This window comes from Mobula hypostoma, chromosome 8, assembly GCF_963921235.1.
Source record: "Mobula hypostoma chromosome 8, sMobHyp1.1, whole genome shotgun sequence".
Classification (NCBI taxonomy): domain Eukaryota; kingdom Metazoa; phylum Chordata; class Chondrichthyes; order Myliobatiformes; family Myliobatidae; genus Mobula; species Mobula hypostoma.
The window spans coordinates 72,882,948-72,910,783 of record NC_086104.1 but is presented as its reverse complement, the minus strand read 5'-3'; the positions used below and the strand labels follow the sequence as shown (position 1 = coordinate 72,910,783).

Below are 27,836 nucleotides of genomic sequence, written 5' to 3'. Positions count from 1 at the left end.
TAAATTAGGTCGTGCGGTCCGCTACTCCTTCTGAAGTCAACAACCAATTCCTTCGTCTTGCTAACATTGAGGGATAGGTTATAGGTCTACTGAGAGGATTTTAGAGTGATTGAATAACCAAGAGAATGCAGCACTCCATATTTAAATCAAATGAAAAATCGTGGACCCAATTTTGAATTTGTGGATGTCCTTCACAAAAGATTCAAATACTTTTATATTCATTCTTTAAGATTCATCAAATTGACTTTGTTTTCTGTGTTTCACTATGTGACTTTTAAAAGCAGGTGTTGTTTGCATGTGTTTTCTGAATTTGGGGAACTTACAATCCATAGATTCTGAGTTTTCCCTGGTCTAGAGGAGGCTGAGGAATTTATAAAATCACGAGGGGCATAGCTAAAGTGAATGGTGATTATCTTTTAGACCCTAGCTATGTTAGTCTAAAGCCAGAGGATACAGGGTTAAGGGGAGAGAAAAAAGATTTAAGGTAAATCTGAGGGGCAGGTTTTTCCATACAGAGGGTGGCAGGTATATGGAATTTGCTGCCAAAATAAATTGTAGAAGCAGATACAATTGCAATGTTTAATAGATGTTTGGATAGGTTAAGAAATTTAGAGGGATATTTTCAAATGCAGCTAGCTCAGGAAGACACCTTGGTCAAACTGCACAAGTCGATTGAAGGGCCAGTTCTGTGCTGTATAGCTCTATGATTCTATGAGAAGGGGTAGCTTGTTACACGATTTAAGTCTTGATATAAGGTCTTGACCCAACACGACAACTATTTACTCTTTTCCATAGATGCTGCCTGGCCTGCTGAGTTCCTCCAGCACTGTGTGTGTGTGTGTGTGTGTGTGTGTGTGTGTGTGTGTGTTGCTTGGATTTCCAGCATCTGTAGATTTTCTCATGTTTGTGATTGGACTTGATACATCAATCTGTTTTATTTGTAAATAAAGTACAGCTTTTTAAGTCTTTGGTTTAATCCACTTTCATATGTCAATAAACCTCCATTAATGTTTCATAATATTTTTCTTGTAAATGTCATTACTGAGCAATTATTGGTCAATGCTTCTGCCAGTTTTTCTCTTCCAGATCAAAACTTGAGAGAAATTACTTCTTGAGGTTCTGAGGTTTATTTGTGTCTCTGCTCTTATTTTAACTCATTAGCATAAAATGGGTGAACATTTTGATCAAAGTAGCAGACAAAAACTTAGTGCACTTTCTCAGACTTTCTGCAAGGATATGCCCAGAGGTTTCAATTTTTTTTTCTAATGTGCTCTGGGAGAAAGGGGATTAATCATACATATTTTGCAGATGGTAAGTTCAAGTTCAAGTTGAATTATCATTCAGTCATACACGAATACAGCCAAATGAAACAGCGTTACTCCAGAGCCAAGGTGCAAAACACAGTACAGGTTTCCCCTGCCATCCGAAGGTAGAGCGTTCCTATAAACGGTTCGTAAGCTGGAATGTCGTAAAGCGAAGAAGCAATTACCATTTATTTATATGGGAAAAATTTGTGAGCGTTCGCAGACCCAAAAATAACCTACCAAATCATGCCAAATAACACAAAACCTAAAATAACAGTAACATATAGTAAAAGCAGGAATGATATGATAAATACACAGGCTATATAAAGTAGAAATACTTTTTCACAGTCATTGCCGGCACTTCTCCGTAGAGAAAATCTCACGCAAGTGCTCTTGGCAGAAACACTCTCTCCAGTAACCTTTAAGCTAGGAAGCTGCCAAATCATACCAAATAACACGTAAAAATACACAGCTGAAAAAACGTAGAAATAATGTATGTACAGTGTAGTATCACTTAGGGGAATCAGGAAGACATCAAGCACACTGATGATGGTGTGTTAGGCTGAGTCGTTGGAAGTTGGGGTGGTGCAGTGGCCCCCACCCTCCTGGCAGTGACCCCATACCGATCTGCGAAGCATGCAGGGGTACAGCGGTAGCCGGGAGGCACACAGCACATCTTTAAGAAAAAAGCTGAAGTAAACATGCTAATTAATTAGGTGCCGCCCGGCCCGTAATTGTCGGCCCAGATCAGAGGCAATTGCCGATTGCATCGCTTCTGATCTGGGCCGACAATTATGTGCCAGGCGGCACCTAATTAATTAGCATGTTTATTTCGGCTTTTTTCTCAAAGATGTGCTGTGTGCCTCTCGGCTACCGTTGCATTCTCTGCGAATCGGTATCTGTCCGCGCGGCCCGGGGGTTGGGGTGGTGGGACACTGGAGTGTCATCTCATCGTCGTCTGTTTCCATTAGGGTAGGCAGCTCATCTTTTCCTATGACTGCCCACCTTGATGTCGAAGGTCGAGGTTCGTCATCTGCTGTGGCTGATGTGGAAGGTTTGAAAAACAAAAGTATGCTTGACTGCTGAGCCTCACGCATTTTTCTATCATACAGTTCTTTGTAAGCACTCAAACCATCTTGCAAATTTGCACACAATAAAAGTATAGTCCAAGACCCTGAGTCTGTGAATGTTGCAGAAATATTGCAATGAAATAGTTATGTTTACTCATCAAGCAAGCTAAACAGTCAATCATATTAAAGAATATCATAGGCAGAATATAAACTTTTATATCAATATTGCACATGTTTGAGCCCAAAATTAGCAGTTAGTAAGCTGCTGAGGATTGTAAGCTGTTTTATCATATATATTTTAATAAACAAAATTTTTATTGTACTTTTAAAATTAATCATTTTAATGCATTCTGAGCTTGAGTATAAACTAATTTATTTAAGATCAGAGTTTGCTAATAGGTGATTATGGCATAGGACATTAAAAACCTACTTTAGCCTTGTGCAATATTTCTCAGTATTTTACAATGAGAACAGTTGGTGTTCTGATCTATTCCCATCAGTTCTGTGATTCTGTTCAATTCTGTTCAAATTATTTTAATGCTTTATGTATTTTGATGAAAAACATTTGTTTTGCTGTGTTGTTGCATCCTTCTGGCTCAGTTCTGTGATCTCAGTCTTCCTGAACTTATTTTCCATAGAAGTTGCATTCAGGTTATTTACTGTTTTCTCCCCGTTCTGTTTGTTTACCATTCATTATTTTTTTTGCCATTGTTTCTGCATTAAGGTATTTATTTTAAAGCCACATAAATAAATAAATGGCAGTCAGTAAGATTACAGAAGTGAAAGGGATTAAGAATTACACAGCAGATGGCCATGCGCACAGGGCTAAAAAAGTAGTGCTAGAGATTTTGCCATGAGTCAAGATGATTTATTTCTCTTTGTCCTTCCCAACATTTGAATCTGGATGTAGGAGTATTGAGTAAAATAATCTGCATTATTCTTACTAGCTGTATTAAGAGTGAGCATATTGGGTGGGGAAAGGAGCCAAGGAAGAATATATAAGTTGCTCAGTGAAGTGAGATCATTGCTGCCTATAAATAATCACTGCATGTATTTGACCATAAACAGAAACACATATGCATTTATTATCATGGATCTGTCATCATTATCAAAGAGCTTTCATGCACCTTTAAAAAAAAATGAATACAATGAAGTTCTTCATAGCTGAAGAACACCAGATGCTGTATGCTGGCAAGTGTACATACTGTATATGTTAGATAACAGATACATAGATTTAAGAGTTCAGATAAATTCTTTGCTTTTTAAAATTCTTTGTACTACTCTGATCTCCTGGTAAGATCCTAAATGTTCAGTAATAAAGCAAATATATGCTTCAGTTTACAAGCACCAGTTGTGTGCAAAATGTTGCCATTTGCACATAACTGGGGAACGGCTAGGAGAAGGAAAGGAAAGTGGGATGCCAGTGCGGAGTACCCCTGTGGATGTTCCTCTCAATAAGTATACAGTTTTGGATGCTGTTGAGGGCGGGGGAGTGGCGTCATGGCTCAGAAGAGAAGAGAGGTGAAAAGGGCTGCAGTAGTGATGGGAGTTTCCATAGTTAGAAGAATAGAGATGAGTTTCTGTGGGCGTGATGGAGACACCTGGATGGTATATTTCCTAGTTGCCAGGGTCAGGGATGTCTCTGGTCTGGTCCATGGGGCATTCTAAAGAGTGAACAGCCAGAAGTCTTCATACCTATTGGTATCAATGACAGGAAGGAAAGATGAGGAAGTCCTGAAGAGAGATTTTAGGGGGCTAGGTTGAAAGCTGAAAAGCAGGATTGTTTGGGTAATAACCACTGAATTGCTGTCTATGCCACATGCCAGTGAGGGTAAGAGTAGGGGCATTTGGTAAATAAATACCTGGTTGAGGAACTGGTGCAGGGGGCAGTGGCTTAGATTTCTGTATCATTGGGATCTCTTCTGAGGAAGGTATGACCGTACAAAAGAGATGGGTTACATCTGAACCCAAGAGGGTTCAATATCCTTGTGGGCAGGTTTGCTGGAGCTGTGTGGAAGGGTTTTAATTAATTTGGCCGGGATGAGGACTGGAATGATAGGGCTGAGGATGGGCAGTTGGTTTACAAAGAGAGGCAGTGCTAGCAAGGACGGACTGATGACAGGGAAAAATTGAGTTCAGGATGAGATGCAATGTAAAGGGGGGACAAGATTGAAAAGGGTAATGAGTACAGGACTGAAGGTGTTATATTAGAATGCACACCGTATATAGTATATGATCTTGGAGTACAGTTAGAGATTGGCAGGTATGATGTGTGGCCATCACTGAGTCGTGGCTGAGGGAAGATTATGGCTGGGAGCTTAATATGCAAGGATACATGTTGTATTGAAAGGACAGGCAAGGTAGGCAGAGGGGGTAGGGTGGCTGTGTTGGTAAAAAATGAAATCACGTCCTTTGAATGACGTGACATAAGATCGGAGGGTATAGAATCCTTGTGGGTAGAGCTAAGAAACAGCAAGGGTAAAAATACCCTGATGGAAGATGTGTATTGGCCTCTGAACTATTGCCAGGATGTGGGCTACGAATTACAATGGGAGACAGGAAGGGTTTGCCAAAAGGATAATGTCATGGGGCACTTCAATATGTGGGTTGATTGGGATAATCAGATTGGTGCTGAATCCCAAGAGGGGGAGTTTGTAGAATGCCTACGGGATAGCTTTTTAGAGCAACCCTTGGTTGAGCCCAGTAGAAGATCAGCTATTCTGGATTGGGTGTTGTGCAATAAACTGGAATTGATTAGAGAGCTTAAGGCAAAGGAGGGCAGTAATAGTAATATGATAGAATTCTCCCTGCAACTTGAGAGGGAGGAGCTAGTCAGATGTATCAGTAAAGGGACTTAGAGTCATGAGAGGAGCTGGCCAAAGTAGATTAGAAGACGATACTATCAGGAATGACGGCAGAGCAGCTATGGCTGGAATTTCTGGGAGCAAGATGCAAGACAGATACAACCTAATGAAGAAGGTGCTTTCTAAGAGCAGGATGAAGCAACTGTGGCTGACAAGGGAAATCAAAACCAGCATAAAAATCAATGAGAGGGTAATGGTAGAGCAAAAATTAGTGGGAAGTTAGAGGATTGGGAAAGTTTTAAAAACCAACAGAAGGCAACTAAAAACGTCATAAAGAGGGAAAAGCTGACTAGCTTACCTTCATATTCCAATAATATTAAATGGATGCCAAAAGTTTCAGGTATATAAAGAGTAAAAGACAGGCGAGAGTAGATATTGGACTGCTGGAAAATTATGCTGGAGAGGTAATAATGGTGGACAAGGAAATGGCGGACAAACTGAGTAGGTGTTTTGCATCAGTCTTTACTGTGGAAGACACTAGCAGTATACTGGAAATGTAAGTGTGTTGGGGGCAGAAACCATTACTAAAGAGAAGGGGCTTGGGAAACTGAAAGGTCTGAAGGTAAATTACCTGGACCAGATGGTCTACACCCCAGGGTGCTGAAAGAGGTGGCTGATGAGATTGTGGAGGCATTAGTAATGATTCTTCAAGAATCAATATATTCTGGCATTGTTCCAGAAGACTGGAGCATTGCAAATGTCATTCCACTACTCAAGAAGGGGGAGAGGCAGAAGAAACAAAATTATACGCCAGTTAATCTGAGCTCAGTGGTTGGGAAGATGTTGGAGTCAATTGTTTAGAATGTGGTTTCAGGATACTCTGAGGCACATAAGCCGAAATCAGCATAATTTCCTTAAGGGAAAATCTTGCCTGCCAAATCTGCTGGAGTTCTTTGAAGAAATAGCAAGCAGGATACACAAAGGAGAATCAGTGGATGATGTGTACCTGGATTTTCCGAAGGCCTTTGACAAGGTGCCACAAACGAGGTTGCTTAACAAGTTAAGAGCCCATGGTATTGCAGGAAAAATACTAGCATGGATAGAGTATTGGCTGATTAGCAGGAGGCGATGAATAGGAATAAAGGGAGCTTTTTCAGCTTGGTTGCTGGTGACTTATAGTGTTCCATAGGGGTTTGCCTTGGGACTGCTTTTTATGTTATATGTCAATGATTAGTTGATGGGACGCTCTTCCCCGCCCCCCCCCCCCCACCTTTCAGATCTACTCCTCGTTTTTTTTTTTCTCCAGTCCTGCCGAAGGGTTTCGGCCCGAAACATTGACTGTACTTTTTTCCATAGATGCTGCCTGGCCTGCTGAGTTCCTCCAGCATTTTTTGTGAGTTGATGGCTCTGTGGCCATGTCTTTGAATGATAGGAAGATAGATGGAGGGGCAGGTAACATTGAGGAAGCAGAGGGGTTGGAGAAGGACGTAGGTAGATTAGGAGAATGGGCAAAGAAGTGGCAGAAGGAATACAATGTCAGGAAGTGTATGGTCATGCATTTTGGTAGGAGAAATAAAAGTGTAGACTATTTTATAAATGGAGAGAAAATTCCAAAATCTGAGGTGCAAAACGACTTGGGAGTCCTAAAGGTTGATTTGCAGACTGAGTCTGTGGTAAGGAAGGCAAATGCAATGTTAGCATTCATTTCAGGAGGACTAGAATATAAAAGCAAAGATGTAATATTGAGGGTTTACAAGGCACTAGTAACGCCTCACTTGGGGTATTGTGAGCAGTTTTGGGCCCTTTATCTAAGAAAAGATGTACTGACATTAGAGAGGGTTCAGAGGTGGTTGTCAAGAATGATTCCCGGAATGAAGGGTTACCATAAGAGGACTGATTGATGGCTCTGGGCCTGTACTGACTGGAAATCAGAAGAATGAGGGAGGATCCATTGAACCCTATTGATTGTTGAAAGGCCTCAATAGAGTGGATGTGGAGAGGATGTGTCCTGTGGTGGAGGAGGGCACAGCCTCAGGGTGGAGGGACGTCCATTTAGAATGGAGATAAGGAAGAATTTCTTTAGCCAGAGATAGTGAATCTGTGAAATTTGTTGCCACGGGCAGCTGTGGAGGCCAAGTCATTGGGTATATTTAAAGCAGAGATTGCTAGGTTCTTGATTAGCCAGGGCATGAAGAATTATTGGGAAAAGCCTGGAGATTAGGGCTGAGAGGGAGGTGGATCAGCTGTGATAAAATGGTGGAGCAGATTCGATGGGCCAAATGACCTAATTCGGCTCCTAAATCTTATGGTCTATATACAGTTCTTGGCAGATGGGTTGTGCACCAAGTTCAGACTTTCCTGACTTCATATACATAGATGGAGGAGTTGTAGGCTTCCAGACTGCAGTCTAGCCTGGACCCAGTGAACCTGACCAGCCGGCAAGGGCAGGTTTCTTGAGATATGGAACCATCTCAGGATATTGTTTGCCAGGTGTACAATGCCCCATCCAGAATATATGGTTGCCCCATAGTTAGAATTTTCTCTAACTTGAAGAACTCTTAAGTCTTAATTAAATTCTGATGATTATGATGCAATTCCTCATTGGGAAGGTGTACAAGTTGAGTTCATGTTTTTAAGTACACTCGAATTCTTTTGTGCCTCCTTGGACAGGTCATGCATACAATCAACAGGAGCGGTGTGTGTGTGCAGGATATGACAATGGAGATATCAAGCTATTTGACCTAAGAATGATGTCACTCCGGTGGGAGAAGAACATCAGGAATGGGGTAAAGAATAAATTAATCTTATAGCAGTGTAAACTCCAAGAATGATTTCCTTATGGAGTGGAAAATAATAACTACACGTTTGTATACAAGCTTTCTACACAAATACTAGCAGGTTGTTGAAGAAATATGTGAGGATTTTCATGGTTTATTTGAAATAAACTTTTAGAGCAGTACAACACAGGAACAGATCCTTTAGCTCTTGATGTTATGCTAAACTGTCCCTTTTTTCCTCCTACCTTTTAATATCTCCGTCTTTCATTTCTTGACTGCACATTAATTGCTTAGTTTTTGGCAGCACTTCTCTTACTCACATTTCGTCCTCCAGGGCCCAGGGGAGCATAGAAACTTCACACTTCCTGCTATTTGCAACAAGAAAATCAACTGACAAGACATTTGATGTCCAGAGTGACTTTTCAGATTGATGGACTTTGTAAACTGTTTTCAGCAGAGTACACTGAAAGTTAATAATGTCTTTAATGCTTCACTCTTTGCATTGCTCTGGAAACTGCAAGGGAACTTTAATTCTATGTATTGACCAAGAGCATCTGTTTCTAATTGTAGTAAATGCTGGAAAAACAAAGCAGGGCAACTTCATGTTCTGTGCATATACCCTTCCATAAAGGCCCTTTGATATTTGTTGAGAAGCAATATTTGAGACAAAGGCCGTGTTTAGTTGCTTTGTTTCTAATATCCCCATGCCATATCTTTGTGCTAGTGTTAAATGAGTTTGTTAGAACACATTATGAAGCATTTTTGAGGAAGAAAATTCTAATGTATTTTGCATTAATTCCATGATTAAATTAGTGTGATGCAGCATTTAGTGCTGCTTTTTGTCATGTCATGTTCAGTTCTGACCTTTGGTTCTGTCTCTGTGGAGTTTGCATTTTATCCTTTTAGTTGCCTGGATTTCCTGAGTGCTCCAGTTCCTTTGTACATTTCAAACATGTGCCACTGTAATTTACTCATTGTGTAGGGTTGGAAAGTCAGGATGGATTTCGTGGACATGTGAGAAAATACAGGTTACAGAGAAAAAGGCTGGGAAATGGGATTGAGGGGATAAATCCGAGAGCCAGCATAGGATCAGTTGCTTCCTATGTTGTAAAGTCTTAGGAATATGCAAAATCAAAACATGGGGACTTAGTATGTAACTCTTGTGATGTTAGAATATACTCCTATTTCAACACAGACATTTAACTCTTTTTTGCAGGTTTGTTCTGTTGAATTTGACCGAAAAGATATTACTATGAATAAGCTGGTGGCCACTTCCTTAGAGGGGAAATTCCACGTGTTTGACATGCGGACCCAACACCCAACTAAGGGTTTTGCTTCAGTTAGTGAAAAGGTATTTAATTCACTGTTTCTGTGCTTTATAACAACTGGTGTGGCAGGTTGTATTTTGTTGTAATTTAACTGCTAAATAACCCAGGGTGTAGGTTGCCATGGAACCCTCTTATCAAATAGCTTGAGTAGCTATTCTGATAGCAGTCAAAGTGGAATCCACTCTCAGCCAGAAGCGTTGTATTGAAAAATCAGCTTATGGAACAGTCACCTAAACTGTTGTCTGAACAGAATATCAGATATCCAGTTAATATTGCTATTCAGAAGGATCATATGTCGACTCTCCAGTTAATTCATGATTGCTCAACAATACATAATCTCAAGTAGTAGGTGTTGGGTAAGCTTCAGTTAATAAAGGTACAAAAATTCTTTAAGTAGCCTATTAAGTAAGTCCTGAAGAAATATTTAAATTGTGGGTGTAACTCAAATTGATGTGGATAATATACAAAATGAGCAAATGATCCATGTATAGTATATGATAGCACATCTGAATTTTTATTTACTTTCCAGAGCAGATTTGGGGATTTTGTTATTTTTAACTGCACTATTTGAAAACAAATTAAATGAGCACATTTGGAAAGAATGGTCAAAGGCTGCAGGAACTGAAAATATAGAAGCATAGGAAGCAGTACAAAGGAGATTCATGTTAGCTAATTCCTGCATTGAGAGGGTTGCTCTTTGAAGAGTAACTAAACAGCATGAGTCTATATTCTTTGGATCTTTGAAGAACGAAAGGTACAAGATACTAAGGGGGCATGACAGGGTAAATATCAAGAGTTTGAGATGTCAAGGGAGCAGTCATTTAAAGTGAGATGTGTAAAAAGTTCTTCTCTCAGAAAATAGTTAACCTCTGGAATTCTATCTATGAGGATGGTAATGTTGAGGATCATTCGATATATTTAAGCTGGATATTGATAAATATTTGAAGGACTGAGCAATTAAAGATTATGGAAATCTCACATAGAAGAGAAGTTGAGGCCAGTAGTAGATCAGCTATGATCATGTGGAATGGTGGGGCAGGCTTGAGGGTCTTGGTAGTCTATACCTATTCCTATTTTCTTCTGTTTTGAAGGGGTGTTGGAAATGCAGTATATGCAGTAGAAGAAGAGGTTTTATAAGTTGTGAGTCCTAGGGATTTAGGGGAACAAATTTGTAAAGAGATTGCAAATTGTTGCAAGTAACATGAGGTTGTTATAGTTGGTGATGTTAACTTTCCATATATTGACTGTGAGATAGATAGATATATATATATATATATATATATATATATATATATCCCATACTGTGAAAGAACTAGATAGGATAGAGATTGTCAAATGTGTTCAGGAAAGTTTCATTCATCAGTGTGTAGAAGTCCCAACGATACTCTGCATGCGATACTAGATCTGCTGTTAGGGAGTGAGATAGAAATTTGTGTCGGGCAACACTTTGCATCCAGTGATCACAATGTCATTAGTTTCAAAGTAAATATGCAAAGAAGTACGTCTGGTCTGTGGGTTGAGATCCTAGATTACAGGAAGGCCAATTTTGAAAGTATCATAACTGATCTGGCAAGTGTGGATTGGGACAGTCTGTTTTTTGGCAAAGGTGTACCTGGAAAGTGGGAGGCCTTCAAAAATGAAATTTTGAGAGTACAATGCTTGTATGTGCCTGTCAGAATAAAAGGTAAACATAACAAGTGTTGTGAACCTTGGTTTTCAAGAGGTATTGAAGCCCTGGTTAAAGAGAAAAAAGGGAGTGCATATCAGGTATAGGCAAGTAGGAATAAATAAGGTGCTTATGGAGTACAGGAAATGTAAGAGGATACTTAAGAAAGAACTCAGGAAGGCTGAAAGAAGGCATGAATTTGCTTTAGCAGACAAGGTGAAGGAGAATCCCAAGGGATTCTACAGGTATGTTAGGAGCAAAAGTATTACTAGGGACAAAATTGGTACTTTGGAAGACCAGAACAGTAATCCACGTGGAGCCAAATCTGATGTTGGGAGATCTTAAACAAGAGAAAATCTGCAGATGCTAGAATTCTGAGCAACACACAACAAAATGCTGGAGGAACTCAGCAAGTCTGGCAGCATCTATGGAAAAAAGTACATTTGACGTTTTGGCACAAAACATCGACTGTACTTTTTTTCATAGATGCTGCCTGGCCTGCTGAGCTCCTCTAGCATTTTGGAGATCTTAAGTGCATTCTATGCACTTGCATGTACTTGGGAGATGGATACAGAATCTATAGAAATGAGGCAAAGCGACATCAACTTCATGAACCCTGTACAGATTACAGCGGAGAAGGTGTTTGCTACCCTGAGGTAAATCAGGGTGGATAAATCCCCAGGGCCTGACAAGGTGTTCCATCGGACCCTACGGGAAGCACGTGCAGAAATTGCCAGGGCTTTAAAAACAGGAGAGGTACCAGAGGATTGGAGAATAGCTAATGTTGTTCTGCTGTTTAAAAAAGGCTGTAAACATAAACCAGGAAATTATAGGCTGGTGAGTTTGACATCAGTTGTGGGAATGTTTTTAGAAGGTATTCTCAGGGACTGGATACATACATATTTGGATAGACATGAACTGATTAAGGATAGTCAGCATGGCTTCGTGCGTAGTAGGTCATGTCTAACCAACCTCATTGAGTTTTTCGAAGAAGTTACCAGGAAAGCGGATGAAGACAAGGCAGTGGATGATGTCTACATGGGCTTTTGTAAGGCATTTGACAAGGTCCGGTGTGGGAGGTGGTCAAGAAGTTACAGTCACTCGGCATTGAGGATGAGGTAGTAAATTGGATTAGACATTGACTTTGTGTGAGAAACCAGGGGGTGGTAGTAAAGGTTTGCCTCTCTGACTGGAGGCCTGTGACTAGTGGTGTGCTGCAAGCATCGGTTCTGGGTCCTGTGTTGTTTGTCTTCTGTATCAATGATCTGGATGATAAGGTGGTTAAATGGATCAGCAAATTTGTGGATGACACCAAGACTGGGGGTGTAGTGGACAGTGAGGGAAGGCTATCAGGGCTTACAGAAAGATCTGCATAATCTGGAAAAATGGGCTGAAAATAGCAGATGGAATTTAAGACAAATAAGTACAAGGTTTTGCACTTCAGTAGGACTAACCAGGGTAGGCTTTACACAGTGATTGGTTGAACAAAGGGATCTGGAAATACATGAACATAATTTGTTGAAAATGGCGTCACGAGTAGGTAGGGCTGTAAAGAAAGCTTTTTGCACATTGACCTTCATAAATAAATGTATTGAGTACAGGAGATGGGATGTTGAAGTTGTATAAGATATTGGTGAGGCTTAATTTGGGTATTGTGTGCAGTTTTGATTACCTACCTACAGGAAAGATGTAAACAAGGTTGAAAGAGTGCAGAGAAAATTGACAAGGATGTTGTCGGGTGTGGAGTACCTAAGTTGTATGGAAAGATTGAATAGGTTAGGATTTTATTCCTTAGAATGTAGAAGATTGAGAAGAGATTTGATAGAGGTATACAAGATTATGAGGGGTATTAATAGGGTAAATGCAAACAGGCTTTTTTCACTGAAGTTGAGTGGGACAACAACCAGAGGTCATGGCCTAAGGGTGAAAGGTGAGAAGTTTAAAGGGAACATGAGGGAAAACTGCTTCACTCAGAGGGCTGTGAGATTGCGAATGAGCTGCCAGCACAAGTGGTCTGTGTGAGCTCGATTTCAATGTTTAAGGGAAGTTTGGATAGGTATATGGACGGTAGGGGTACAGAGGGGCTACGGTCCCGGTTCAGGTCAATGAGAGTAGGTAGTTTAAATGGTTTTGGCATGGACTAGTTGGGCCAAAGGGCCTGTTTCTAAACTGTACTGCTCTATGACTATAAGGAAAAGATGATTTGGCAATGGGGGATTAAACCTAATCGGATACTTTCAAAGCTCATATGGAAAGATAATAAAATCTATAATATGACTACGGCAATAAAATTAAGTGGACCCAGCACAGGTAAATTTCAGTGGGTTTACACAAGTCCTGCTCCTTTGCTTGGCTGGACCTGAAGGATCCCATGGTGCAATTTTGAAGATATGTAGGGCCAATATTTATTCCTTTGCTAATGCACAAAAACAGATTATCTAATAATTAGAGTTGTATTTGGGGTACTTGTGCACAGGTTGGTTCCTATGTTTCTGGCAGTATAACACGTGTATGTCCTTGGCTTAAATGTGCTTTGATGTATTCTGAGATAAAGAGTTCTTTATGAATGAAACTATACGCTTGTCTTTTATTTTTATTGCATCTTTTGTATTTTGAAAGTAGATAATTTGAGGAAGGTATGTGACTCAACTCTGTAGTTGTTATTAAGTGGAGCAGCTGGTGTTGCTCTCTCACTTGTTTTTATGAACACTATAAACACTATTTATGTGTCTGCTTTTCTCAAGGCGTATAAATCTACCGTATGGCAGGTCCGTCACTTGCCACAAAATAGAGATATCTTCATGACAGCAGGAGGAGCTGGCAATCTGCATCTTTGGAAATAGTGAGTAACTTCGTTTCATTTGTAAACATAGTAGGCTGCATAAATATATGTGAAGCCCATGCTTTGTGATTGCTTCCAAAGATTAATGATTGTGTGGTACTATATCAGAGCTAAGTCATTTTCTGCCTAAATCTGAGACCACTTTCACCTGGCTAATCTCTTCACAGAAGACTACTTTCTTCAGTGTTTGGTTAATGTCATCGGAAAACTAAATCGGTGAAAAAGAATAAAGATAACACCAGACAACAAATTTTTTTGAAATGTTATTTACCCAGAATTTTTTTTATGGTAGACAGCTTAAAGCTGAACACAAATATTATTTCAGACTACTTGTATCACATAAGAATTTGGAGAAACATGAAATTAACTTTTATTGAATATAATACATTTAATTGTATAATGATGTTGATGCTTTGCAATAGTTCAATTAAGCTAAAAATGTTTTGTTGATGATTTTCATTTGTTCTCAGTCTCTTAAGGCTTCTTGCTTAAGTGTCAAATAATAATCAGCCAGCATTGATGAATTCCAGTTGCTCTGATACATTTTCTCCGTGACAGCAGTGTCCTGGTAAAACCTTTCACCATGCTTGTCACTGACAGTGCCAGAATTTGCAGGGAGGAAGTCTAAATGGAAATGTAGAAAATGAATCTTTAGTGACATGTTGCACTTCATGGTTTTGTATGTTTGAAGCATATTGTCAACAGGCTGCACGTAATTTGGAGCTTTGTAGTTGCCAAGAAAATTTGCAACAACATCCTTGAAGGCCTTCCATCTGATTTTCTCCAGTCCCACTAGATGTCTTCGAACTGCCTATCATTGATGATCTTTTTGATATGTGGAAGAATGAAAATGCATTCCTTAATCTTGGCGTCAGTTATTCTAGCTTGAATTATGAATTGAAATGACAAATATAGGCGATTTCAAAAAAATTGTGCGTGATAGGGAAATTTCATGGTGATTTAAATGATCAGCAGCCCCAAATCCATAAGATTACACTCAAAAGAATTCAGGAAGCAAAATCTTTGTTGTTCAGTGTATGTTTTCTGAAATAACTATTCTGCATTATATGATTAGTAATATTTTGATTTTATATAGTTTTGATACGTATTTACCTCACAACCTGGTTTCCCTCATGCAATTGGAGAGTCCATTTTGAATAAAGTCAGCAAAATTTCTGGGTTTACTTTACTTTATTGTCGCCAAACAATTGACACTAGAGTGTACAATCATCACAGCGATATTGATTCTGTGCTTCGCGCTCCCTGGAGTACAAATTGATAGTAAATAGTAAAAATTTAAATCATAAATCATGAATAGAAAATAGTAAAGGGAAAGTAAGGTAGTGCAAAAAACTGAGAGGCGGGTCCGGATACTTGGAGGGTACAGCCCAGATCCGGGTCGGGACCTGATCAACAGTCTTATCACAGTTGGAAAGGAGCTGTTCCCAAATCTGGCTGTATGAGTCTTCAAGCTCCTGACCCTTCTCCCAAAGGGAAGGGGGACAAAAAATGTGTTGGCTAGGTGGGTCGTGTCCTTGATTATCCTGGCAGCACCGCTCCGACGGCGTGTGGTGTAAAGTGAGTCCAAGGACCGAAGATTGGTTTGTGTGATGCGCTGGGCTGTGTTCATGATCTTCTGCAGCTTCTTCTGGTCTTGGACAGGACAGCTTCCATACCAGGTTGTGATGCACCCTAGAAGAATGCTTTCTACGGTGCATCTATAAAAATTAGTGAGGGTCTTAGGGGACAGGCCATATTTCTTTAGCTTTCTCAGGAAGTAAAGACGCTGGTGGGCCTTCTTGGCAGTGGACTCTGCTTGGTTGGACCAAGTCAGGTCATTTGTGACATTGACCCCGAGGAACTTAAAGCTTTTGACCTGTTCCACTTGTGCACCACCGATGTAAATGGGGTCGTGCGGTCCGCTACTCCTTCTGAAGTCCACAACCAATTCCTTTGTCTTGCTGACTTTGAGGGCTAGGTTATTGTCTTCGCACCATGCCACCAGTTTTTTTAATTTCCTCTCTGTACTCAAACTCATCATTACCCGAGATACGGCCTACAATTGTGGTGTCATCAGCAAACTTATACAGGTGTCCCCCACTTTTCGAACGTTGGCTTTACGAAACCTCACTGTTACGAAAGACCTACATTTACCCTGTTCTCGCTAACAGAAGGTGTTTTCACTGTTACGAGAAAAAGCAGCGTGCGGGGAAAAATCAGCGCGCGATAAAAGGCAGTGCGCGTCCCGAGCAGCCGCTCTCCCCCGGATTCGGAACTGCATTACTTTAACACGTGCCTGTGAGCAGCCATTTGCAAGATGAGTTCTGAGGTATTGGAAAAGCCTAAATGAGCTCGTAAGGGTGTTACACTTAGGGTAAAACTAGACATAATTAAGCGTTTCGATCGTGGTGAACGAAGCAAGGACAAAGTGAGTTTGGCTTGTGGAAGCTGATGAAGATGATGTTGAAGAGGTTTTGGCATCCCATGACCAAGAACTGATAGATGAAGAGCTGATGCAATTGGAAGAAGAAAGGATAACAATCGAGACCGATGCAGTAGCGAACTGAACGTGAAGCAACTGCGTGAGATTTTCGCTGCAATGATAAAGTACGACTTTAATTTTGAAAGGGTACGTAGGTTTAGAGGATATTTGCAGGATGGTTTGAATCCTCACAAAGAACTGTATGATAGAAAAATGCGCGAGGCTCAGCAGTTAAGCAAACCTTCCACATCAGCCACAGCAGAGGACAAACCTCGACCTTCGACATCGAGGCGGGCAGTCATAGAAGATGAGCTGCCTGCTCTAATGGAAACAGACGACGAGATGACACCCCAGTGTCCCACCACCCCGCGACTTGTGGAGAATGCAGTGATAGCCGGGTGGCACACAGCACATCTTTAAGAAAAAAGCCGAAATAAACATGCTAATTAATTAGGTGCTGCCCGACATGTAATTGTTGGCCCAGATCAGAGACGCTGCAATCGGAAATTGGCGCTGATCTGGGCCGACAATTACGTGCCAGGCGGCACCTAATTAGTTAGTATGTTTATTTTGGTTTTTTTCTTAAAGATGTGCTGTGTGCCTCCTAGCTGCTGCTGTACCCCTGCATGCTTCGTGGCAATGTATCGCTTGGCAGCCTGGAGGGTGGGGACCACTGCACCACCCAACCTGCGACGACTCAGTCTAACACACTATCATCAGTGTGCTCGGCGCTGTCTTCCCAATTCCAGTGAGTGATACTACACTGTACATACATTATTTCTGCTTTATATAGGCTGTGTATTTTTACGTGTTATTTGGTATGATTTGGCAGTTTCATAGCTTAAAGGTTACTAGAGAGCGCTTGCGCCGTGATTTTGCCGAGAGAGCTTGCGTGAGATTTTCTGCCGACGGTGCTTGCGTGAGATTTTCACTACGGAGAACAGTGCAGTAATGATTGTGGAAAAGTATTTCTACTTTATATAGGCTGTCTATTTATCATATCATTCCTGCTTTTACTATATGTTACTGTTATTTTAGGTTTTATGTGTTATTTGGCATGATTTGGTAGGTTATTTTTGGGTCTGCGAACGCTCACAAGTTTTTCCCATATAAATAAATGGTAATTGCTGCTTCGCTTTACGACATTTCGGCCTACGAACTGTTTCATAGGAACGCTCTACCTTCGGATGGCCGGGGAAATCGGTATATTGAATTCGATGGAAACTTGGCTACACAATCATGGATGTACAGTGAGCACAGCAGGGGGCTGAGTACCCAGCCTTGTGGGGCACCGGTGCTCAGAGTGATTGTAGAGGAGAGCTTGTCCCCTATTTTTACAGCCTGGGTCCTGTCTGTGAGGAAGTTGAAGATCCAGCTGCAGATCTGAGTGCTAAGGCCTAGGTTCTGGAGCTTAGGAATCAGTTTATTTGGAATGATGGTATTAAAGGCAGAGCTGTAGTCAATGAAAAGGAGCCTTACATATGTGTCTTTATTCTCCGGGTGTTCTAAGGAGGAATGTAAGGCCAGAGAGATGGCATCTGTCATTGACCTGTTGCTCTGGTAGGCGAATTGCAAAGCGTCGAGGTTGACCGGTAGGCTGTGGTTGATGTGTGCCATAACCAATCTCTCGAAGCACTTCATAGCAATTGATGTCAGAGCCACAGATCGATAGTCATTCAGGCATGCCACCTTGCTCTTCTTCGGCACTGAGATTATTGTTGCCTTCTTAAAACACGAGGGGATCTTAGACCAAAGCAGAGAGCAGTTGAAGATGTCAGCAAACACTCCAGCTAGCTCGCTTGCACAGGCCCAGAGAACCTGTCCCGGGATGCCATCTGGGCTCGTCGCCTTCCTTGGATTTATCTTCGGGAAGGCCCTTCTAATGTCCTCCTCGGTGACAATGAATCTGGATGCCACCAGGTCCGGTTCATCCGGAGGGAGCAGGACGCTCCTCTTCTTTTTGAATCTTGCGTAGAATACGTTTAAGTTCTTCAGGAAGAGAAGCGCTACAGTTATTGATATTTCCAGCCTTTTCTTTGCGCCCAGTGATCTCATTTAGACCCTGCCATAGTCTACCGGCATCCCTCTGGTTAGCCTGGGCTTCCAACTTGGCTCGATATTGCCTCTTGGTGCCCTTAATGGCTTCCCGGAGTTCACGCCTGGATTCTGTGTAGCGACTGGTATCCCCGGACCTAAAAGCCGCAGCTCTAGCCTTCAAAAGGGACTGGACCTCATAATTCATCCAAGGTTTCCAGTTAGGGAAAAGTTATATTCAAAAGGTTCAAAGGAACATCTAAACAAGCCTGATGCATTTTAGAAACAAGTCCTGTGGACTGATGAAGTTAAAATACAACTTCTTGGCTGCAATGAGCAAAGGTATGTTTGGAGAAAAAAGGGTGCAGAATTTCATGAAAAGAACCCTTCTCCAACTGTTAAGCACGGGGGTGGATCGATCATGCTTTGGGTTTGTGTTGCAGCCAGTGGCATGGGGAACATTTACTAGTAGAGGGAAGATAGAATTCAATTAAATATCAGCAAATTCTGGAAGCAAACATCACACCGTCTGTAAAAAAAAAAGCCGAAGGTGAAAAGAGGATGGCTTCTACAACAGGATAATGATCCTAAACACACCTCAAAATCCACAATGGACTACCTCAAGAGGCACAAGCTGAAGGTTTTGCCATGGCCCTCACAGTCCCCTGACCTAAACAACATCGAAAATCTGTGGATAGACCTCAAAAGAGCAGTGCGTGCAAGATGACCCAAGAATCTCACAGAACTAGAAGCCTTTTGCAAGGAAGAATGGGCAAAAATCCCCCCAAACAAGAATTGAAAGCCTCAGCTGACTACAAAAAGCATTTACAAGCTTTGATACTTGCCAAAGGGGGTGTTACTAAGTATTGCCATGCAGGGTGCCCAAACCTTTGCTTCGGGCCTTTTTCCTTTGTTGTTATTTTGAAACTGTAAAAGATGGAAATAAAAAAGTTTTCTTGCTTAAAATATTAAAGAAATGTGTCATCTTTAACTTTATGCCTTTTGGAAATCAGTTTATCTTTTAATCGCTTAGTTATTCACAGTAACATAAATTTTGACCGGGGTGCCCAAACTTTTGCATACCACTGTACATATGTATTTTACTTTGAGCCTTTAAGTTCAAGGTTACCACTGGTACTAATAGATTTTGAAACCTGTGCCTGGAGATACTGTTAGCAATGTCCTTTCAGATCACTTGTGTTTAGAGCTTGGATGTCCACTAGTTTTAGTGTCTTTATTGAACCTGATTGTTGGCAAAGTCCGGGCTGAACATGCAGGACTTGGCTGGGAGAAGGCAGCATGTTTCTGGCGCAAGGCCTCGAAGATAGAGAGGAAAGCCATGGTGGTGGAGGAAGTAACAAGGACAGAGCAGGAGCACTACAGGATGAAGGCAGTGGCACAGGGCTGCCAGGGAACATGATCAACATGGGAAGGCACCATCAACAGGTCATTCAGCTGGTCTGGCCTGTGGAAGGTCCCACAAGCCGGAGTTTTCTCATCAGGGCAACCTATGATAATAGACAATAGGTGCAGGAGTAGGCCATTCAGCCCTTTGAGCCAGCACCGCCATTCACTGTGATCATGGCTGATCATCCACAATCAGTATCCAGTTCCTGCCTTATCCCCATAACTTTTGATTCCGCTATCATTAAGAACTCTATCCATCTCTTTCTTGAAAGCATCCAGAGACTTGGCCTCCACAGCCTTCTGGGGCAGAGCATTCCATACATCCACCACTCTCTGGGTGAAAAAGTTTTTCCTCAACTCCGTTCTATATGGCCTACCCCTTATTCTTAAACTGTGGCCTCTGGTTCTGGACTCACCCATCAGCGGGAACATGCTTCCTGCCTCCAGCGTGTCCAATCCCTTAATAATCTTATATGTTTCAATAAGATCCCCTCTCAGCCTTCTAAATTCCAGAGTATACAAGCCCAGTCGCTCCAATCTTTTGACATATGACAGTCCCGCCATCCCGGTAATTAACCTTGTGAACCTACGCTGCACTCCCTCAATAGCAAGAATGTCCTTCCTCAAATTTGGAGACCAAAACTGCAGACAGTACTCCAGGTGTGGTCTCACCAGGGCCCTGTACAGCTGCAGAACGACCTCTTTGCTCTTACACTCAATTCCCCTTGTTATGAAGGCCAGCATGCCATTAGCTTTCTTCACAGCCTGCTGTACTTGCATGTTTGCTTTCAGTGACTGATGTACAAGAACACCTAGATCTCGTTGTACTTCCCCTTTTCCTAACTTGACTCCATTTAGATAAAAATCTGTCGTCCTGTTCTTACCACCAAAGTAGATAACCTCACATTTATCCACATTAAACTGCATCTGCCATGCATCTGCCCACTCACCCAGCCTGTCCAAGTCACCCTGCATTCTCATAACATCCTCCTCACATTTCACACAGCCACCCAGCTTTGTGTCATCGGCAAATTTGCTAATGTTACTTTTAATTCCCTCATCTAAATCATTAATATATATTGTAAACAGCTGCAGTCCCAGCACTGAACCCTGCGGTACCCCACCAGTCACCGCCTGCCATTCCGAAAGGGACCCATTAATCGCTACTCTTTGTTTTCTGTCAGCCAGCCAATTTTCAATCCATGTCAGTACTCTGCCCCCAATGCCATGTGCCCTAATTTTGCCCACTAATCTCCACTAATACTTTGCCCTGCCCCCTGTCTGATACCACCATTGCCAACCTCCACCACATTCTGGCAAGATGCAAGACTGTTCTGTCCCAAGAGCGATATAGATGGCACATGACCAGGTCCTAAAGAAATTGGCATAAATCCACAGAGACCTATAGGAGGGATGCGAGAGGCAGCCTTTCCTCAGTGGGACGACAATTCAGCCCATTTGTTAATGCTGGTAAGAGCACAGATTGCACCCGCGCAAGGGCTCCTTCAGGACTCCTCTCCACAGGCAAGGAGTGGAGCATGAGGCAAGATCTCAGCCGATTTCTGTCCTTCCTCTTCAGCCAGACCTCAACCTCCTCAGCCAACTCACTAGTGACCCTCCTGAGCCTTGCTCCAGTCACTGCCGTATCACGGAGTAACCTTGTCGATGTGCTGATGAAGCCCTGGTATCCTACAAAAGGGTAGATGTTGGTTCTCCGGCTAGCTTCCTTACACTTACCTGCCAGGTCTGAGTATACAAGCCTCTTCAGCTCGTGGGCAGTCTCCACTCCTTCCTCTCATGGGGTAGTTAACTCAATGAGGAGGACTCTGTTGGTGACCATGGATCACAGTACTATGTCTGGGTGGAGAGATGTGGCGGTGATTTCCTTGGGGAACCGTAGCTGAGGAGGAAGGACAGAAATTAAAGGAAGAACTAATCCCATTGAAAGCTGCAGGATGTGGCAGGGAGACCACTGCTCCACCACCAGGAGATAAATCAGAGCCAAGGGAGTGAAATATCAATGAATGGTGGTCCCTGGCTGATGACCCTGCAGCTTACCTGTGGGCACTGTTGGAGGTGTGGTGGCAGGCAGCAGTGCCAAGCAGGAAATTTCTTTCTGTAAATCTCATTGAATATTAAACAGATACAAGGCATTTAAATGGTTCTTATCTGCTCCCATTATCTTCTCTTCTCCATTTTGGATGGGTTAGGGAGGGATTGGGCTGGGAGATCGTAGCTCCCATAAGCAGTAGTATGCAAGAATAGCTATTCTGTTTTTGAACGTAATGGTCTAAATCACAAAAGCAAACACCTCACTTCTGAGATATGTTGTCTTGAAATGCAACTTAGCCTTATTTTGTGTAGATGAATTTCTGTAAGCTTTCTTTTTTTTCTGTTCTTTGTTAACAAGGATGGAGGAATATAATAGTGTTTGATAGATATTGGATTTAACTTAATGTTGCTAAGCTAAAATTTGCATTGGCATTTACTGTCAGCTACAGAAAACTCCTTAGTAATTAAGATATGTGTAGAGATAATGGAGTGAAGTTAATTTGCTGGAGGAACTCAGCAGGGTCAGGCAGCAGCTATAGAAAGGAATAAATAGTCGATGATTTGGGCCAGTACCTTTCATTGGGATTGGAAAGGGGAAGGATCCAGAATAAATAGTCGATGATTCGGGCCAATACCTTTCACTGGGATTGGAAAGGAAGGCGGGAGGGAAGAATCCAGAATGAGAAGGTGGGTGAGGGGAAGGATTGCAAGCTTGCACCTGATACTTGAAGCCAAGTTAAGGTGGGTGGGTGGGGGAGAGGGATAAAGTGAGAAACTGGAAAGTGATAGGTGGAAAAAATAAAGGGCTAAAGAAAAGAAATCTGGAAGGAAGAGAGTGGACTATGGGAGAAAGGGGTTGCACCAGAGAGAGGTGATAGGCAGGAGAGGAGGAGAGAAGGGGTAAGAAAGAAGCCAGAATGGAGATTGGAAAGAAGAGGGATGGGGGAGAAATTACAGGAAGTTAGAGAAATTGATGTTCATGCTGTCAGATTGGAAGTTACCATATAGAATGAGCTGTTCTTCCTCTAACCTGAGAGTGGCCTCATGGAGTTGTTTATGAAGTTAATTTATTTCCTTTGTGTGTGTGCACAAACTGAAAAATAATCTAATCTGAAGTACTACTTCTTCTAAAGCCTTATGTTTTTTGCCTTGTGTTTTCCAGTGAATATCCAGCCCAACGCTCAAAGAAGGACTCTGAGAACGTGGATTTGGGAGTTGCTGGCACAGTCACACTGCTTCAAAATGTCACCATCTCCACCCAGCCCATTTCGAGTCTTGATTGGAGTCCAGACAAGCAGGGCCTATGTGTGTGCACTGCATTTGACCAAACTGTGAGAGTTTTAATTGCAACTAAACTTAACCGAGTGTAAGATTATACTAAGCTATTGCACAAATTATTATCCATGCAAAGGTGAAATATGCCCTTTGTGGAAATAAAGGAGGATTGTATAGAGAATAATAGAGGGTTCTTTTGTCTTGGAAAACATAAAATAGGCAGTTTAATTTATTTACTTAGTCACAGTCCTTTGCATGATAATTGAACCAATTTCCCACCACCTTTTGATGGGGAGGGTGCTATTGTACTGCATCATCAGCCAACAGGAGTCACTGAGGTGAATCATCCACATGTTGTTATGGATTAACTGTTTTCTTCTCATGGCACTCCATCTAGTGGTCTCAAATAAAACGTGTTTCACTGGAAGCTTAAATTCTAATAGGTAATTATCACTTGAGTCTCTTGTAGAATATGCTTCCAGTTTTGAATATATTTGATTTACATTACAGGAAAACAATACTATATAATGTACAGTTTTTAAGTAAATACTTTTCTGAAAAGTCCAGAAATATGGTGTGAAAGCAAATATTATCAATTATTAAATTTTCAGTAAAAAAAAACTTAAGGTTTGGAATTTTTTTGTGTAACATGTACAATGAAATGGTGTGGCAATACAGGACCATTTAGCTTTGGAGACTGTATTAAAATTGAATCTGAATACGCAATAGTGAAAGCTTATATATATATTTATATATATATATATATATATATTTTTAAAAAGTACAAACACAAACCTGAGGCTTCCTCCTCCCAAGCACAATAAAACAAAGCCCCACTCTTTCTCCCTTTTCTGAAGTTAGAAAACTGGCAAACTTCATGAAAGGATTTTGATCTGATTAGAAATTGTGTAATTTTGCTGAAATATTGCATAATTTGCCTTGTGTACATTATAAAACCAGTTTTCTGTTGATGCTTGATTGTTACTGGTGAAGGCTTGGATAGATCTAAATTCTTCAATGTTTTTCACTGAGGGAAATAAACTCTGATAGAATATTATCATCTCTTATTTGGGATGATTTTAAAATTTATTTTATCTACAATTGTAAATAATTCAAATCAGAAAAATATATCTTGTTATTTTCCTACTTTTCATTTAAAGGTTTTAATTTGATAATATTTTGTACAGTTTGGAAGTTTTCAATAATCTGTTACACTTCATAACTAAACTATGTGAAATGTAAAAATGTATTAAAATGTCTTTTGGATTTTTGGTGAAGTAATACCTCATATGTTACCTGCATTACTTGGTCAGCTGAGTATTTAACATGGATGGCTGTCTTAAAGTATTGCGCAAAAATATATTACTTTCAAAGTATACTGTCGTCATCATTATTGATATGGGGTAGGCTACAGCAGTAAATAAATGACCAGCTCTTTTGTTTTACTGATCTCTGATGTATGTATCCTGGCTGAAATTCATTGGCTTATTTTGTCATTGAGACCTGGAGACACCAAAGAGATACTTGAGGAAGGACAAAGAATTCTGTTAGATTTTGGTACAAGTATACTTAAGAAACGTACCCAATTGCCAAACGACACTTTATTGGAAGTAGCATTTGCAGGGACTGGATCTATTTTGACATGTGTCCATTGAAATCAGTAAATTTTCATGCTAGCAATTCTTACTTTAAAGTACAGCATTGGTATGAAGTTTCACGCATGCCAGTCACTCGTGTAATGATAATGACATGGATGGAATTTTAACCTAGATATTTCACCATTATTAGTTGGTGCTTTGACCAATTCAACCATGGGACCTCCATCATTATTTTAAAACCTGTTTAATTTAGTATTTACCACTTCTAAACAAAACATACCAACTTGGAATACTAATGCTTTTCTCAAAATAGATATTGCCTTTTACACATGGAAAATGCATTTCTTTTTTCTGCCCATTGCAGGGTTTCGAGCACTAAGTTTGATCTGATATAAGGATCTATCAGGACTTTATTCAGAGTAATCATAAAGGAAAATTATCTTGAGCACCATTACTGAACAAACAAATGAAGAAAAGACAGATTTGCAGTAAGAATCATCCATTTAGGCAAAAGAAGGTCTGCTTTCCAACTGGCCACATGGAAGGTAGTAAATAATGAAGACAGGCCAACCAGATGATAAATGAAATGAGGTACCATGTATAGTAATGAACAGATCTGCAAGCTTCCTCCTTCACAAGGCTCTAGTGTAGGATCCATGTGGATTGCTGTACCAAAAGGCAGTATTAGCATTGGATGGCTGACAAGTATCTCTTGCTCTCCAGATGATTGCACCATCAGTTACCCAAATCTATGAAAACACAACGATCAAAACAAAAACTACAGAGGCTCAAAATCTGAAATTAAAGAACAGGAAATGCTGGATCAGCTCAGTAGGTCAGGTGGCACCAAAGGAAAGAGAAGCAGTTAATATTTCAGGTCAAAGCTTCATCAGAACTGAGAATGCCCAGTTTTTATTTCAATGATGACATGCCTTTAAGGGGATATGACATTTTTCATAACTGTATCAATTAATAAAACTGAAGACTTCTTAAAATGATTGATATTTTAACTATTTAATTCAAGCCCATAGCAGATTAAACATCATGAATTATTTGTTTATGGAAATAAAGCAGAAGTGATTCATTATCAATTAATTGTAAGAGGTACTGCAGCTAAGTGGCATAACGTAAAATGAAAAGGCATCACCTGATGTACAGAGTATTTTGTATAAACCGAAGGAAAACTCTTAAATTGGTGCTTGTTTGGACTTACACAAACTTGAACACAATTTTCAAACTTTTGAAATGTTTGTCTTCAGCAGGATGCATATTCCTGCTCTGCTAACATGTTACTTTATTACTAATAGCAAGAATCCTATATCCAGTGCTTGAATGTGAAGAATGCTTGAAGATCTGGATCTTGAATAGGTTTCTCATGGATTCCTGCATAGACATTCATCAGAAGTTCAGTCTTCATTTTCTGGTCAAGAATGTTAATGTAACCATCTATGGAAGCTGCAAAACAATCTATATGTTACATGAACAGTACCAAAAATATATATGGAATAAAATGTAGAAGAATATTGTTTTCCTCCTACTTTCTAATGAACATATTAAAAATGGGTAAATGTTAAATTTTAGTTGTTTTAAGCATTTCATTATATTTACCATTGATGATTCTCTTCCTTTTGCACATATTAGTTCTGTACAATTTTAATTTCATTATTTATTTGCTTTAAGTATTAATATATTTTACTAAAATGTTACATAAGTGGATTGCATTGGGATATCTTGTATTGTGCTTTAAAGACAACTTAGGTCTGGAAAAAGGTCTTCAGCCTCTTTCACAGCCCCTGCCTGACCTGCTGGTGTTTCTAGCATTTTCTGCTCTTGTAGACCATTTCACAAAATTCCTGTTGATGTTATTTTGAATGTTATGAAATGATAGAACCAGCAGTTGACATATCACTGTAGTGGACCATATTACCAAACACTAAAAAAATTGTGCACAAAATGTCTGATTCCCATCTATCTAGTCATAGTCATACTTTATTGATCCTGGGGGAAATTGGATTTTTGTTACAGTTGCTCCATAAATAATAAACAGTAATAAAACCATAAGTAGTTAAATAGTAATATGTAAATTATGCCAGGAAATAGGTCCAGGACCAGCCTAGTGGCTCAGGCTGTCTGACCCTCCAATGGAGGAGTTGTAAAGTTTGATGGCCACAGGCAGGAATGACTTCCTATGACGCTCAGTGTTGCATCTCGGTGGAATGAGTCTCTGGCTGAATGTACTCCTGTGCCGAACCAGTACATTATGTAGTCAATGGGAGACATTGTCCAAGATGGCATGCAACTTGGACAGCATCCTCTTTTCAGACACCATCGTCAGAGAGTCCAGTTCCATCCCCACAACATCACTGGCCTTACGAATGAGTTTGTTGATTCTGTTGGTGTCTGCTACCCTCAGCCTGCTGCCCCAGCACACAACAGCAAACATGATAACACTGGCCACCACAGACTCGTAGAACATCCTCAGCATCGTCTGGCAGATGTTAAAGGACCTCAGTCTCCTCAGGAAATAGAGATGACTCTGACCCTTCTTGTAGACAGCCTCAGTGTTCTTTGACCAGTCCAGTTTATTGTCCATTCGTACCCCAGGTATTTGTAATCCTCCACCATGTCCACACTGACCCCCTGGATGGAAACAGGGGTCACCGGTACCTTAGCTCTCCTCAGGTCTACCACCAGCTCCTTGGTCTTTTTCACATTAAGCTGCAGATAATTCTGCTTACACCACGTGACAAAGTTTCCTACCGTAGCTCTGTACTCAGCCTCATCTCCCTTGCTGATGCATCCAACTATGGCACAGTCATCAGAAAACTTCTGAAGATGACAAGACTCTGTGCAGTAGTTGAAGTCCAAGGTGTAAATGGTGAAGAGAAAGGGAGACAAGACAGTCCCTTGTGGAGCCCCAGTGCTGCTGATCACTTTGTCGGACACACACTGTTGCAAGCACATGTACTGTTGTCTGCCAGTCAGGTAATCAAGAATCCATGACACCAGGAAAGCATCCACCTGCATCGCTGTCAGCTTCTCCCTCAGCAGAGCAGGGCGGATGGTGTTGAACGCACTGGAGAAGTCAAAAAACATGACCCTCACAGTGCTCGCTGGCTTGTCCAGGTGGGCGTAGACACGGTTCTGCAACTACTAGCTCCCAAAAGAGACTGAGAGACATTCATCTACCTATAGAG

The 27,836-nt window shown here is 41.0% G+C and overlaps 2 protein-coding genes across 3 annotated transcripts in view; one reads left to right on the top strand and one right to left on the bottom strand.

Moving 5' to 3' along the window:
- dnaaf10 (dynein axonemal assembly factor 10) overlaps positions 1 to 24,336 on the top strand; it is a 34,775-nt gene extending 10,439 nt beyond the window's left edge. The window contains exons 5-8 of the mRNA XM_063056120.1: positions 7,849 to 7,964; positions 9,172 to 9,306; positions 13,694 to 13,791; positions 22,929 to 24,336. Of these exons, the coding sequence (XP_062912190.1) occupies positions 7,849 to 7,964; positions 9,172 to 9,306; positions 13,694 to 13,791; positions 22,929 to 23,136 (557 nt within the window). The 3' untranslated portion in view covers positions 23,137 to 24,336. The remainder of the gene's footprint in view (positions 1 to 7,848; positions 7,965 to 9,171; positions 9,307 to 13,693; positions 13,792 to 22,928) is intronic.
- A 200-nt stretch (positions 24,337 to 24,536) lies between these two features.
- The window catches only part of LOC134350634 (uncharacterized), a 75,423-nt gene continuing 72,123 nt past the window's right edge, over positions 24,537 to 27,836 (bottom strand). For both annotated transcript variants that reach the window (XM_063056117.1, XM_063056118.1), the window contains one exon: positions 24,537 to 26,094. In XM_063056117.1, the coding sequence (XP_062912187.1) occupies positions 25,955 to 26,094 (140 nt within the window). In that variant the 3' untranslated portion in view covers positions 24,537 to 25,954. The remainder of the gene's footprint in view (positions 26,095 to 27,836) is intronic.